The 13578-nt window shown below is 50.8% G+C and overlaps 1 protein-coding gene across 3 annotated transcripts in view; it reads right to left on the bottom strand.

Annotated features, from left to right (window-relative positions):
• KIF13B (kinesin family member 13B) overlaps positions 1-13578 on the bottom strand; it is a 146546-nt gene that overhangs the window by 16258 nt on the left and 116710 nt on the right. For all 3 annotated transcript variants that reach the window (XM_055142214.1, XM_055142222.1, XM_055142219.1), the window contains 2 exons: positions 9407-9518; positions 5196-5329 (listed from right to left, as the gene is read on the bottom strand). In XM_055142214.1, coding sequence (XP_054998189.1) covers positions 5196-5329; positions 9407-9518 — 246 coding nt within the window. The remainder of the gene's footprint in view (positions 1-5195; positions 5330-9406; positions 9519-13578) is intronic.

Below are 13578 nucleotides of genomic sequence, written 5' to 3'. Positions count from 1 at the left end.
GCAGACCACCCAAGCATTTTAGAAAGCACCTCATTTGTTGCTTTTAAAAATGATGAATTAAATAACACAACAGTTGAAAAACTGCATCAAAAGCTGGAGAGATAGGACAGTGTGGAGGGCACTGGCCTTGCACGTGGCTGACCCAGGTTCAATCCCCGGCATCCATATGGTCCTCTGAGCATCGTCAGGAGTGATCCCTGAGTGCAGAGCAGGACGAGCCCCTGAGCACTGCAGGGCGGGGGGGGGGGCCCCAAACAAATGAACAATAGCAAACAAACTGCATTGAGAGTGTGAAAGGTAACGAAAAGCAGGGTCAGGGCCGTGCCTTGGAGCCAGGATACACCTCGTGTGTGGGAGACCCAAGGCTTGGCTTCTGGTGCCAACGGAAAACGCAGCAGTGCTGGGCTTTGAAAAAAGGAAGTTGCTGAAAAAAGGAGGGCACCGGCTGTGCCATTTTTTTGTTTGTTTTGGCACAGCCAGAGACTACTCCTGGCTGTGCTTTGAGGACCATATGCAGAGCTGGGTATTGAACCCGGACCTGCTGCAAGCTGTATCCTCTCTGATGGCTATACTGTTGCCTTGGCCTGGCTCCCCATCCTCTCTGATGGCTACACTGTCGCCCTGGCATGGCTCTCCATCCTCTCTGATGGCTACACTATCACTTCTGGGGTCTTCACTTTCAGTAGGACCCTGGCTAGAACAGAGGACAGAGCACTCTGAGGCATTTGCTACAAGAGAAACTTTATTTATTTTTATTTTATTTTATTTTTGCTTTTTTGGGTCACACCTGGAGATGCACAGGGGTTATTCCTGACTCAGCACTCAGGATTTACTCCAGGCAGTGCTCAGGGGACCATATGGGATGCTGGGAATCAGCCGAGTGCAAGGCAAACGCCCTACCCACTATGCTATTGCTCCAGCCCCCACAAGAGAAACTTTAAACTCATCTGTATATAGAGTCTCTTTTTGTTTGTGGGTCATGCCCAGCAGTTCTCAGGGGCTGTTCCAGTTCAGTGCTTGGGGGAGTTGCACCCAGCAGTGCTCAGGGGACCAGGAGGTACCAGGGACCAAACCTGGGCCTCCTCACACAGACCTCCCATAGCTCTTCAGTGTGAAGAAAGCTAACCTGAAACTCCTCCTCTCCTCCCTCGAGCTCCAAAGAACAGAGAAAAGTCTGATGCAAAAACTAGTTGAAATAACAGATCTTTGCCATAATGACTTGGAGGTCCTATTTTAAAAAGGCAGGTTATTATTTTTTTAAAAAGAATATCAACTTTTAGGTAGCAAATTTGATTTTCAAAGGAATGGGACACCACTACAATAACTATTAATATCTCAAATACCAGGCGCCGACCAGGGAAAGGGCTCACAGCATCACGATTCGAAGCCTTGGCACTTCGCAGTCCCCCAGCGACTCCTGAGCACCAAAACCAGAGCGCTAAGAAAACATGACAGTCAAGCACTGGGAACACGGCACGGCCAACACCCTCTGACCCCTCAATGGTGCTGGGGATCACACGAACAGCCTCAGCCATATAAGAGATGGGCTGCATCCCTAGTCCCAGGGTGTCCCCTTGAAATTCCACTGGCACCCAGAGTCCTCCAGCATCAGAGGGAGACAAAAGCCCCACTTGAGGGATAACAGCTCAAAGTGATCCAATGGGGCTGGAGCGAGAACACAGCGGGAAGGGCGTTTGCCTTGCCTGTGACTGACCGGGGTTCATCCCTGGCATCCCATAGGGTCCCTGAGCACCGCCAGGAATGAGCACTGAGCACAGAGCCAGGAGTAAGCCCAAGCACCACTGGGGAGACCCAAAAATCAAACACAAATGAAGTGATCCAAGGAGGGGGAGTCCCTCTACTGAGATGTCCTCACAGACACGCTACTTCTCCGAGACCCCAAGCTGAGGCGACCACGAGCATCTTTGATTACCTGAATCCAAACTAATTAGCTCGAGTTTTTCCTTCCTTTAGGAATAGTTCTTGAGAGCGCCTGCCTTGGAATGGAGTGCCCCTCAGGCTCCCCGGCACCAGAGGCCCCCCTCTCAGCACCAGCACCATTGGCCCTTGTGCGAGAGTGGCCTCGGGCACCAACTGACCACCAAGTCCCACTGCTGCATGTCTGAGCTGCTCAGACAATCCCAGCTTGCACCAACTTGGCCCTCACGGCCTCCATTCCAGCGGGGGTCCCCGGTCAACAAGCCAAGAGGATAACTGCCCAGAGAGGACCAGACACGGCGGTCACGCGGCTGAGTAGTGGTGGCCAGTGTGGGTCTGGGAAGAGACGCTGAGAGGCTAGGCAAGGCCCTGAGAGAGAAACTTGCCACGTAGGATCTGCAGGCGCAAGACTGTTCATCTGTGCTGCGGCTCACAGCAGTGCCTGGGGACCATGTGGCATCAGGGCTTGCACTGCTCGAAACTTCTCAGGGTGAATCAGGCCCCAGTCCTTACAGATATTTCCTGGGCCTGCAACAGCTCTTAGGACCAAAATGAATTTCGTGTATTAGCGAGATTTAGGGTGGGAAAATAAAATTTTTTTAAGGTCAATATGGTTTAGTGTGGTGAAACAAGAAGAGAATAAAGGGAGCAGAAGGGAAAGGAAGGGGCACCCACAAACATTTACGGCTGGGCTGCAAGGATGGGGGCAGAGCCATGCGGTGCATGCTGGTGTATCTAACGAGGCGGGCATGTATTTTTGTAAGTGTTTTGTGTGCTGGGAGTCTACAGACTTATGAGCTGAGACAAACAGTAATGTTCTGCACGCCTAATTGATGTGGAAGTGGATTGGTCGAATGGGCCATTAGATTCGCCAGGCCAGACTGAGGGGAATATCTGGGTGAAGGCAGAAATGTAAAAGCTGCCCATACTTCAGGCCGTGACCGAGCGGCATTACCGGTGGCAAGAATCAAGTTTCAAAAGATAGGAAATACACGGCCCTGAAAAGGCCGCCAAGGGTCGAGCCGGAGAAGGGAGGCGTGGGCTGGAATCGGGGAGTGCGTGGCAGGCTCTGACACAGCCGGCTCTGTTTCCATCTCAATCTATCTCTGATGTAGGAAATATTCTGGACCACCCTCCCAACATCTCTCCTTTTTTTATTCTTTGGTTTTTTTGGGTCACACCCAGCAATGCACAGGGGTTACTCCTGGCTCTGCACGCAGAAATCACTCCTAGCGGTGCTTGGGGGACCCTATGGGATGCTGGGAATCAAACCTGGGTTGGCCACGTGCAAAGCAAATGCCCTACCCGCTGTGCTATGGCTCCAGCCCCAACACCTCTGCTTTTAAACATGCATAAACATTAACGGAGTGAACGAGCAGACAGCGCTCAAGCGATCTTCAAAATACTTCAACAAACAATGGAAGAGCCAGGGAGGCCCAGAGGACTGAAGCATGTGCGTCTCAGAAGGGGGAGTCAGGTTGTAGCCAGCAACTCGGGCGGCCCTGCCCCTGCCCCTGCACCCCCTGCGCCCCCCCCCCCCACCGTACACACACACTTGTCTGCTGCCGTCAGAGGACACTGAGCACTTCTAGGTGTGCCCAACGATCAAAAAAAAAAAAAGAAAAAAAAAATCGAGATTATGGCTCTGAAACAGGATATTAGGCATCATCTGTATGCCAGACTGGTTTCTAGTGCTTTCTTTTTCTTTTATCCTGAAGAACAATAATCGAGCACCACCAGGAGTGATTCCTGAGTGCAGAGCCAGGAGTAACTCCTGAGCATCACTGAGTCTAACCCCAGAAGAAAAAAAATTAATAATAAAAGAGAACTATAATCCCTTACTGGCTTAAGATTAAAAATAATTTCAGACTAAAGCAGCAATTTGACTTCTTTACATCAAAAGCTCAAAGTACCTTTGAAAAAATAATTCTACGCTGATTCACTGACTTTTAATGCCACTGCAATTTCACCATTTAGGCAGCTATCGCCACTGAAGAAGCAACTGTGGCGGTGCTTAGCAAACCCCGATGCCACAGGGAATGCCCCAGCAATAGGGGGACGCAGGTCCTCTGCGCCCTGGGGACCCAGGCAGGCTGGAGTTGGTGTCTGTCACCGTTTTTCCCCTGAAAGCTACCATGTAGGGGCCAGAGAGATACAGCACACAAGTCAAACGCCCAACCTGCTTCGAAGCCTCGCCCACACGGACACGGTCCCCTGGGCACTGCCAGGTGTGGTCTGGAGGCTGAGCATCCCTGGAAGTGGACCCTAAGCCTCCTCAGGCCTGGGGGGTTGGGGGAGGAAAGCAACCATGGAAATTCTGAACGAGACAATCCATAAGTCAGACAGTACAGCAACCCTCTGAGAAATTGCTTCCATGTTCTTCCCCCGAGCCTCCCCCCCCCCCCCGCCCCCGTTTGTGTGTGCGTGTGCTTCTTCTGTTTCTGCACGGCAGCCTTACAAAGCCATCCATCACCCCTGGGTGTGCATCCACAGGCCTGAAAAATTCTCTCGGTTCCGATCTCAGACAAGGACTCACAGGCAGCTCTGCCACTGGATGCTGAAGTGACTCCGGAGAAGCTGCTGAAGGCCTATTCCAACAATCGGACCCGCGCTCTACGTGGTTTTGGAGTATAAATAAATCCTCATTTATCATTTTCTGCTGAATTCACACTTAAAGAAGGCTGCATTGCATTTTCAATGGACTTTCCATTGACCATCACGTGAGCCCTTGAAAATTTTCTCTAAAACTGATTCTAAAGTCAAGGAGAGAGTTCCATGGGAAAAAGGGGAATAAGACAAGTGATCAACTTCTAATATTTCTGGTGAAAGAACAAGTAAACCACTGAAGGGGAAAAAAGCAGTTGAAAGGGAAGGACGGAGATGATAAAATTTTTGAAGTAAGAAATGAAATCAAGAATTAAAAATAGAATTACATTTGCTGTTTGGCAATACACAAACAACGGTAAGTGCACTTCATAAATTTTACTATTGTTGCTCTAAGTGATATTACCATAAATCACATTAGCAGTGTGCTTGGTGTTTTTCAAAAGCAAAAAGGACTGGGGAGTGTCAGTAAGCCTCAGCAGTTCTGTTATCTCTGCCGGAGTGGAAGGGCGGCCATCGGGAGCTCTCACGAGGCCCGAAGGCCTGCCTCTCCCCCACCCCATCCCTGCTCCCCCTCACACTCAAGTGCAGTGCAGGCCAGGGCTTCACGCTACCAGCCTGTGAGGAGATCATCCCTCGGCCCGTGCCTTTACCTGATGTGTGAGGGGAGACAGCTGCTTGCCCCGCTTCTCATCGCGGACGGGGAACAGCGACTTCAGGAGCTTTGGCATCTGTGGCACGAATGACTTCACAGGATTCAAGTAGGACGTCGCTAGGTTCCCCAGCCCTGAGAGAGAACAGGAGCGGTTACAGGAGCATCTTCCTTGCCAGGGTGCCGGGGTGGGAGGGGGGCTCTTTGTGAGCGACTGATTGATACCAAGCAGACACTCCAGAAAGCACAGGATTAGGACAATCACCCTCAGACCCAGTGATGCTTCCTCTCCAACAGCAGGATAGAGCACCTGTGGAAAGGTCCAATGCCCAGGGCTCCAGCAGTACCCGGAGGAGAACCCAGCTCTAGCCCTGGTGGCCAAGTGGTTCAAGTACTAACTTTAGTCCTACAATAAGGTGAAGTTCTCGTTGTCAGGAGAACCTCTGGAGTTGCGGGCCACAAGGGTCACGCAGGCAGTGCCAGGGCTCGAACCCGGGGCCTGTGCCTGCCAGGCCTGCGCTCCAGCTTTCTGAGCCAAGCCTCTCTGGCCCAAACTTGTTTTGAAAACACAACCAGTGTGACTCATGGAGAATTCTCCATCTAGGCTTAGACTCTTCGCTATGCCTCAGTCCATGTTAGTTATCCACACCAATTACTGAAGGAAGATGATGAGACAGGCCCTGAAGAATGAGTTTTGTTTTTTTTTTTACCAGAGCTGGAGAAATGCCCTAAGCTCTCCCTGTGAGTGGTATTCCCTGAAGAGAAGCACACCATTAGCCCCTGCCCCCAGCCCTGCCCCGTCCATGTGCACCCCTAAATGACTTCACGCTGACCCATGAACCTGCACAGCTGCCAGGTTCCTGCACTGAGTGATAGGTCAGTGCCCAGCAGGCTTTAAGAAAGGCCAGGCTGGGTATCTGGTAATTATGAGGGCAATCACTGGAAAGTAAAGTGAAGAGAGCTCAGCTATGATAGCAAGCAATAGCTTATATGTGAGTGCAACAAAATAAAAATAATTTACAATAAAGAAAAGAAAGCTCAAAAGCCTAAACCAAAATAAGAAAAACAGGAAACAAGTTTTAACTGAATAAAGAGCCAGAAGAACACAATCATTTAGATAACCAGGAGGGGAAAAAAAGAAAAACCGCCGAGCCCTATACCCAGCTAAACTAACATTCTAGATGAAGATTTTTCATTCAAAAAAGATCTGGCCAAGGACCAGCCATGGGCTACATTTTCACAAATGTCCTAACAGCAACATGTTATCTGAGAAGTACACAAGCTTCTCAGTACTTATTCCTCCCCCACCCATTTTCTCCTCGGCCTCAGTGTGATGGAAGCTCTCAGCCTAACTACCAAAGCACAGGTAATACAGCACCTCGCTCTTGAAACTGTGGATCAAGACCCTAAAGGGGGTCAGAAACTGAATGCCAGGGTGCTGAAAACTCTGACAATACTAGAAGGTTTCTGGAGGGTTCACGGCTGAAAATGAATGCAAAACCAACCCCATAATCAATTTGAGGTGTCTGTGACAGTGTTTGGCCCTGGGACACTTCTCAGGTGACCAGGGGTGGAGAGTGGAAGAAGTTTAAGAAGGGGGCAGAGAATCATGGTTAAAAATGACCCCAGCAAAGCAAGAATGCAAACTCTATACTGACCTGGTCTCAGCGAGTACAGTGCGACAGGGAAAGAAGGCAGAGGACCGCGTGGATGAGACAGACTCGAGAGACATCCACTAATCACACTACATAAGCCCCACTGGATCTTCCTTCAAAAAGAACTGCAAGACATTTTTATTCAATGGGGGAGATCTAAACAGTGACCTGATATTTGAGGGGATTTAGAAACCATTCCAGTGTTTGCTCAGGAGCAAACTATCACTAAATGTCCCTCTCTGGAGAGACGTGGACGCGTGCTGACAGACGAGGCTCCACCTGGGCCGTGTGCCAGAGGAGCCATGGGGAGCATGGGGTGGGGTGGGGGGAGCAGAGATGTGCCCCAGAAGTGATTCCTCAAGGGTGTGGGACTCCGTCTACTTTTTACAGGGTTTGGCGTGTTCCACAGTTGGAGGATTTTCCAAAGTGAGAGCTGACTACGAACACAAATGCACAGAAGACAATGAGCTTCTCACATGAAGGGCAATCACGCAGGCCAGTGTGAAAAGCACAAGTGACAGAGACAGTCACAAAACCAGAAGACACACTCGAAAGAGTGGAGGGGGGCTCCGGGAGCTCAGGCGAGCATGGACAGTGAGGGCCAGAAAGACAGTCCAAGGGGGCATGCATGGTCCTTGCATGCGGCTGACCCCAGTTCAATCCCCGACATCACCAAATGCCACCAATTTGCCCCAAACGCCCCTCACACAGACACACACAGAAAGCCCACATGTGTACAGGGGCTGGCACGTGGCTCGGTAGACTGGAGCTGTGCAGTGCACACAGGAGTCACCAGGTTCGGTCCCCAGAATTACATAAGTCCCCAGAGCACAATCTGGCGTCACCCACTCCCCTGACCAGAGTCGGGAATGGCCCTGGGGTCTCACTGGGTGTGGTCCAAATCACCCCCCACCACACACACACAAAATACAGAATTAATTAAAAAGCAAAACAAGCTTTGCTCATGGTTAAGTAAAAAATTGGAAACAAGCCAAATGTGCCTAAAAGAGCTGATGAAAAATTGTGAAAACTTCCATTGAGATAGTGAACTATGTCCTACAACTAAAAAGGATGGGATTCCCAGCACTGCTTATGGCCCCCTGAGCACGGGCAGGAGTCAGTAACCCAAAAACAGAAACCAAAAAGCAGGACGTGGGGGATGGGGCCGAGAGGGAACTCAGGCGAGGGAACGGCTAGGCATGAGGGCTCTGTGTTTGATCCCAGGCACTGCACAGCCCTGAAAGCATCTAACTGGGAGTAGCCCCAGGGCCCTGCCAGGTACAGCCCCCAAACAAACATAGAATGCCACCACAAACCTGATAATCATTAGAAAAACAAGAGGGAACATGATCAAATTGAAGAAAAAGAAAAAATGTGGTTTATCTGAAATTTAAAAATACCCAACCCAAACAAAACTTTTGAAACACTGACTCATAAAAATAAAGTTCCATATTAAAAAAGAAAAAAGGGGGCCGGAGCGATAGCACAGCGGGTAGGGCGTTTGCTTTGCACACGGTCGACCCGGGTTCGATCACCGGCACCCCATATGGTCCCCCAAGCACTGCCAGGAGTAATTCCTGAGTGCAAAGCCAGGAGTAACCCCTGAGCATCTCTGGGTGTGACCCAAAAAGGAAAAAAAAAAGAAAAGAAAAGAAAAAAAAAAAGCTGGAGCAATAGCACATCGGGTAGGGCGTTTGCCTTGCACGCGCCTGACTCGGGTTCGATTTCTGGCATCCCATATGGTCCCCTGAGCACCGCCAGGGGTGATTCCTGAGTGCAGAGCCAGGAGTAACCCCTGTGCATCACTGGGTGTGACCCAAAAAGCAAAAAAAAAAAAAAAAATAGGGCCAGAGAAATGTTAGAACAGGGAGGGCGCTTGCCTGGCACACAGCCAATCTGGGTTGGATCTCTGGCACCACCTAGGGTCCCCTGAGCCCCACAAAGAGTAGACCTGAACACAAAGTCAGGAGTAAGCCCTGAGCACTGATGGGTGTGGCCCCCAAAATAATTAAAAATAAAAATTAAAGTCATAGTTTAAAATCTTCCCACAGAGAAAATTCAAGGCCCAGATGACATCATTGGTAGATTCTATAAAATATTTTAAAAGAAAGTGGTGCCAAGCTTACATCAATAATTGCAGGGAAATGCTTCCTGGTCACCCATGAGGTCGAGAGAAGTCTGGCCCTATGCTTACCCGAGGAGAGACCAGGAGTCAAAGCAGGGACAGAAGCTCATTGTCACAGGCTAGCACATGCTCTTCGATCAGACACTGGCAAGCAGAACCCAACAGGACAAACGGAGCACCGTGACCAAGTGGCATTTATCAGAAATCTTTTAATTTATGGAGGTTTCTTTTTTCTTTTTTTTTTTTAAGTAGTAATGCAAGGTAGACTTAATTCTCCTAACTCAAGGTGGGGTTCCGTACAACAAAACACGGGGAGTGAACTCGGGGGCTGGAGTGAACCCACGGAAACTGCCTCTGGGTTTTCCAGCCCAGGAAAGCGGGGGCGCCCCAATGTCGGAGCAGCGAGGGCGGACATGTTGGAACGTCACTTGCCTGGATCAGGACTGTGGTGATTTGGGGAACAAGCGGGGAGGGATGGGGCGGCCGGAGCTGCGCCTCTGGAAGCCGCCATCTGCGACAGGTCCTGCTGACTCTCCCACCGGCCCTGTGAGGGGAGAAGAAGGTCACTGTGAGGCAGGTCTGCAGAGCGCCCAGCCCCGTCCTGCTTCCCTCTCTCCATCTCAGCCCCCTCGGATAACACTTGACTCTCCTGGATTGCTTTCCCTGAAAGAACATTTTAGAACCTTCTTTTGAAATCCTCCCTCTTCAATCCTGCTTCCGAGCTGACTTCTGCTCTCCCCTTCCCATCCCCCCACCCCCACCCAGGACACTGTTTTGCTGCAGATGTTCCCGTCTGACACCCAGAATCTCATGTCTCCTCTCTTCCCTCCTGCCCTGCACATGTGCTTCCATCCATTCCCAGACAATCCACGGAAGCAAAGATTCTGGAAGGAGAGGCGGCCAAGGGGCTTGCTCTTTAATCAATAGTAAAGGTAAGTTCCACTTGAACCCCAGTTGAATAATCAGAAGTCCCTAATAATGGCAGTCTGAATTTTTGAGCTTTTTTTTGTCCATGTCCCATTATAAAGATGCTGGGGATGGAGCCCTGGTACAGCAGGGAGGGCATCTGCCTTGTATGCACTGACCTGGGTAAGATTCCCAGCACATAATACGGTCCCTGAGCACCTCCAGGAGTGATCCTTGAGCACTGCCGGGTGTGCCTCTACCCCCACCCCCAATGCACACTGCTGGTCAGGCAACAAACTCTGGGTTTCCAAGCCAGGGGGAACTGACAGCATCGAAGCCTCCCATCTAGTGAATCGGGAACCACAAGCAGGTTGGAGCAGCAGAACAGCGGCCGTGGCAGGAAGCAGAGCCCGGCCCAGCCAGCGCCTCCGACCTCCCCCTGAGCCTCAGCCACTCCACGCTCTTCCTGTCAGTCCGTGAGATAAGGGCAGTGGGCGTTAGCAGATGCCACTGTTCCACAGACGAATGACCCTGGCAATAAACCTGAGATCCCTTCAGCAGCCGCCTGTAAAGCTCCTCTCTGGGGCAGGGAGGCCTCCCAGGGTTCGGCTGTGTATTGGAAACCTATCCGCTCTCCGCAGCAACCTAAGTGCTGATCAGAAAATCCATAAGCCCTAAGTGATCTGGATCCTGTTTACCTCAGAGAAGGATGCCACTTTCCCCGGGAACCCTCTCAGCACTGGAGACTCTAAACCACAGGCTGATGCCTGGCATTAGGAAGGCAGGAAAACTGGGCCTGGAGAGCTGGCTGGGGCCACTCTGCCAAAGGGAGGGTGGGGGCCAGAGCGATAGAACAGCAGGGAGGGTGTTTGCCCACCCGGACTCAATCCCTGGCATCCCATAAGGTTCCTTGCCGGGAGTAATTCCTGAATGTAGAGCATGCTGGGTGTGGTGCCCCAGAGGAGAGATCTGGGGTGCTGGATCTGACAGGAAGCCACTGTCCAGTGGCCACCAACAGCAGGTGGCTCGGAGGAAGGACCACGCGCTCATGCATAGCCTCGAGCTCACGCCGGGCTGTTTGCAAGAGAAGCCCCTCACAGGAAGAGACAACCGTTTGCTTCCTGTCCTCTTTCTTCTCCGTCGGGCAGCTGACACGGCGGCCAGCGTCCCTCAGGAAAACTAAGGAGCTGACCTGGACTCAAGACCTTGGCTTCGGGGGCACAGCGGGTCATTTCCCCAGCCGGCACAACCCTGCCAGCAGACGGGGATGGAGGCGATGACTCGACAGTGTACTCAGAATCTTGGGTGAGAACATCTGCAGAAAAGCCGCCACCCTTACCCCGCCCCAACTGGACTGCCAGCCCCTTCAGGGGACAAAAAGCAGGGACCAGCCCTCCTCCCATCGCCACCACTGTCCCCTCAACCCCACACTGCCCAGGCTGCCTGCAGACACTGACACATGGTCACCTCCAATGGCTCCGATGCAGAGCTACAGATTTCCAGGACCAACAAGCTGCCACACTGCCTGCTGCCACGGAGCCGCACACATTCTCCTGGCATCACTCGCCTTCTACGGAAAACATCCCACTGAAATTACTATTTTTTCCTCCTGCAGTGCACGGCCATCTTCTCGCCAGCAGTGAAACCTGCATTCCGGAACTCAGTACCCAATTCCCACCTCCCATCCCCCACCAGGCACCAGCCAATGAGAATCTTCCTGAAAGATGCTACAAGCTTGACCAATCCTGAGGAGTTTTCCTTTACCAGAAAATTGGTAAATTTTAAAAAATTTTTCTCTCTGAGGAATTTTCCTTTGTCAGAAATTTGGTAAAATTAAAAAATAAAATTTTTTTAGGGGTTGGAGCGATAGCACAGGGTAGGGTATTTGCCTTGCACACAGCCGACCTGGGTTTGATTCCCAGCATCCTATATGGTCCCCTGAGCACCCCCGGGAGTAATTCCTGAGTGCAGAGCCAGGAGGAACCCCTGAGCATCTCTGGCTATGACCCCAAAAGCAATAAATTTTTTTAAAATTTTTTCTCTCTTCTCCCCCTCACTGGGGAAGAAGAGAGAGAAGGTGGGCTAGGTTGATAGCTCAAAGGCAGGAGACCAGGCATTGGGAGGAGCTCAGGGTTTACTGTTCCAGCACCACGTAGTTCCCTGAGCCCCAAAATCAAAATGAAAAGAAAAAAGAAGGTGTGAGTGCAGAGGAAGCCAGGGCAATGGTTTAGAAGACCTAGCTCTGCAGACATGGGGCCCAGCTCTCAGCGTCCCAGAGAGAGGCACAAACCTGGTTTTTAAGTTTTCTATCATACTGTTCTCTACCGTACTGTCAGGAATCCAAGTGGGTGGATCTGTCCTCTGCTTCTAACTCTGAGTGCGCGACAAACAGCAGACTCTACCCGGAGGACGGCAGACAAGGGGAAGCTCTGGCCTTGCTCTAGACCCCTCACCAGCTTCATGTTTGTTAGGAGTCGCTTGTGCCAACAGGCTGAATTCAAAGAACTCAAACCCAAGAACAGATGACTGGTTAAAGGAACTATGATACATCTACACAGTGAAATAGTACTCAGCTGTTAGAAAAAAATACAGTCACGAAATTCGCTTATAAATGGATGGACATGAAGAGTGTCATGCTAAGTGAAATGAGCCAGAAGGAGAGGGACAGACATAGAACAACTGCACTCACTTGTGGGATGTAACATAGTATGAGACTAACACCCCAGGACAGTAGAGGCAAAGGCCAGGAGGATTGCTCCATGGTTGGCAGCCTGCCTCATGTGCTGTGGAGAAGGCAGCTGGGATAGAGAAGGGACCACAAAGACAATGATGGCTGGAGGGACCGCTCGGGATGGGAGAGGTGTGCTGAAAGTAGACAAAGGACCAAATACAATGACCTTTCAGTCTCTGTTCTGCAAACCATGTTGTCCAAAAGGGGAGAGAGAGAGTAAGAAGGAAAGTGTCTGCCAGAGAGGCAGGGGGTGGGATGGGGGTGACGGGAGGGATACAGGGGATATTGGTGGTGGGAAATGTGCACTGGTGGAGGGATGGGTGTTGCAACACTGTATGACTGAAACTTAATCATGAAAGCTTTGTAACTGTATCTTATGGTGATTCAATAAAAACGTTAAATTTAAAAACCAACAACATCAACAACTCAAACCCTCTGGGCGAGCACTTGTCCCGGCGGTTCTATGCTCTACGGGAGCAGTGCCAGCCATGCAAGGCTGGCGAGGAAGGCCACGAGCTGCTCCATGAACCTGCCGCCTTCCTGCAGCCAGACATAAAAGCTTTGGCTTTCCCACCATCAAGAGTCTGTGTTTATCTGGACGGCGACACAGGCAGGTAGAGAGAAGTGCTGGTGACATTTCACCAGGCTGGGAGTGCACGAGCTCCGGGGAAGAGGCCGTGCCTCACGCAAGGCCCTGCTGAGAGGCCGTCATAAGCTTGTTGCTAAAGTTTTGTGAGACCTGCTTAAAAACAAGAGTCTGATGATAATGGTGAAATGCTGAGTAAGAGTAAAGAGCAAGATCAGTGCAACGAGGGCTATTTTATACTTTTAATTAAAAAGCCTATCTTCTCAAGAGTGATTTCTTATTTAGGCCTTAAGGTTAATTTGAAAGTTGGGGAAAGAGTGACAAAATAGCGGGTAGGGCACTTGCCTTGCAACTGGTTTGATTCCAGCATCCTGTATGGTC

The sequence above is a fragment of the Sorex araneus genome, chromosome 1 (assembly GCF_027595985.1).
Source record: "Sorex araneus isolate mSorAra2 chromosome 1, mSorAra2.pri, whole genome shotgun sequence".
NCBI lineage: Eukaryota > Metazoa > Chordata > Mammalia > Eulipotyphla > Soricidae > Sorex > Sorex araneus.
Note: the sequence above shows the minus strand (reverse complement) of the source record. Positions and strands in the feature narration are given on the sequence as shown.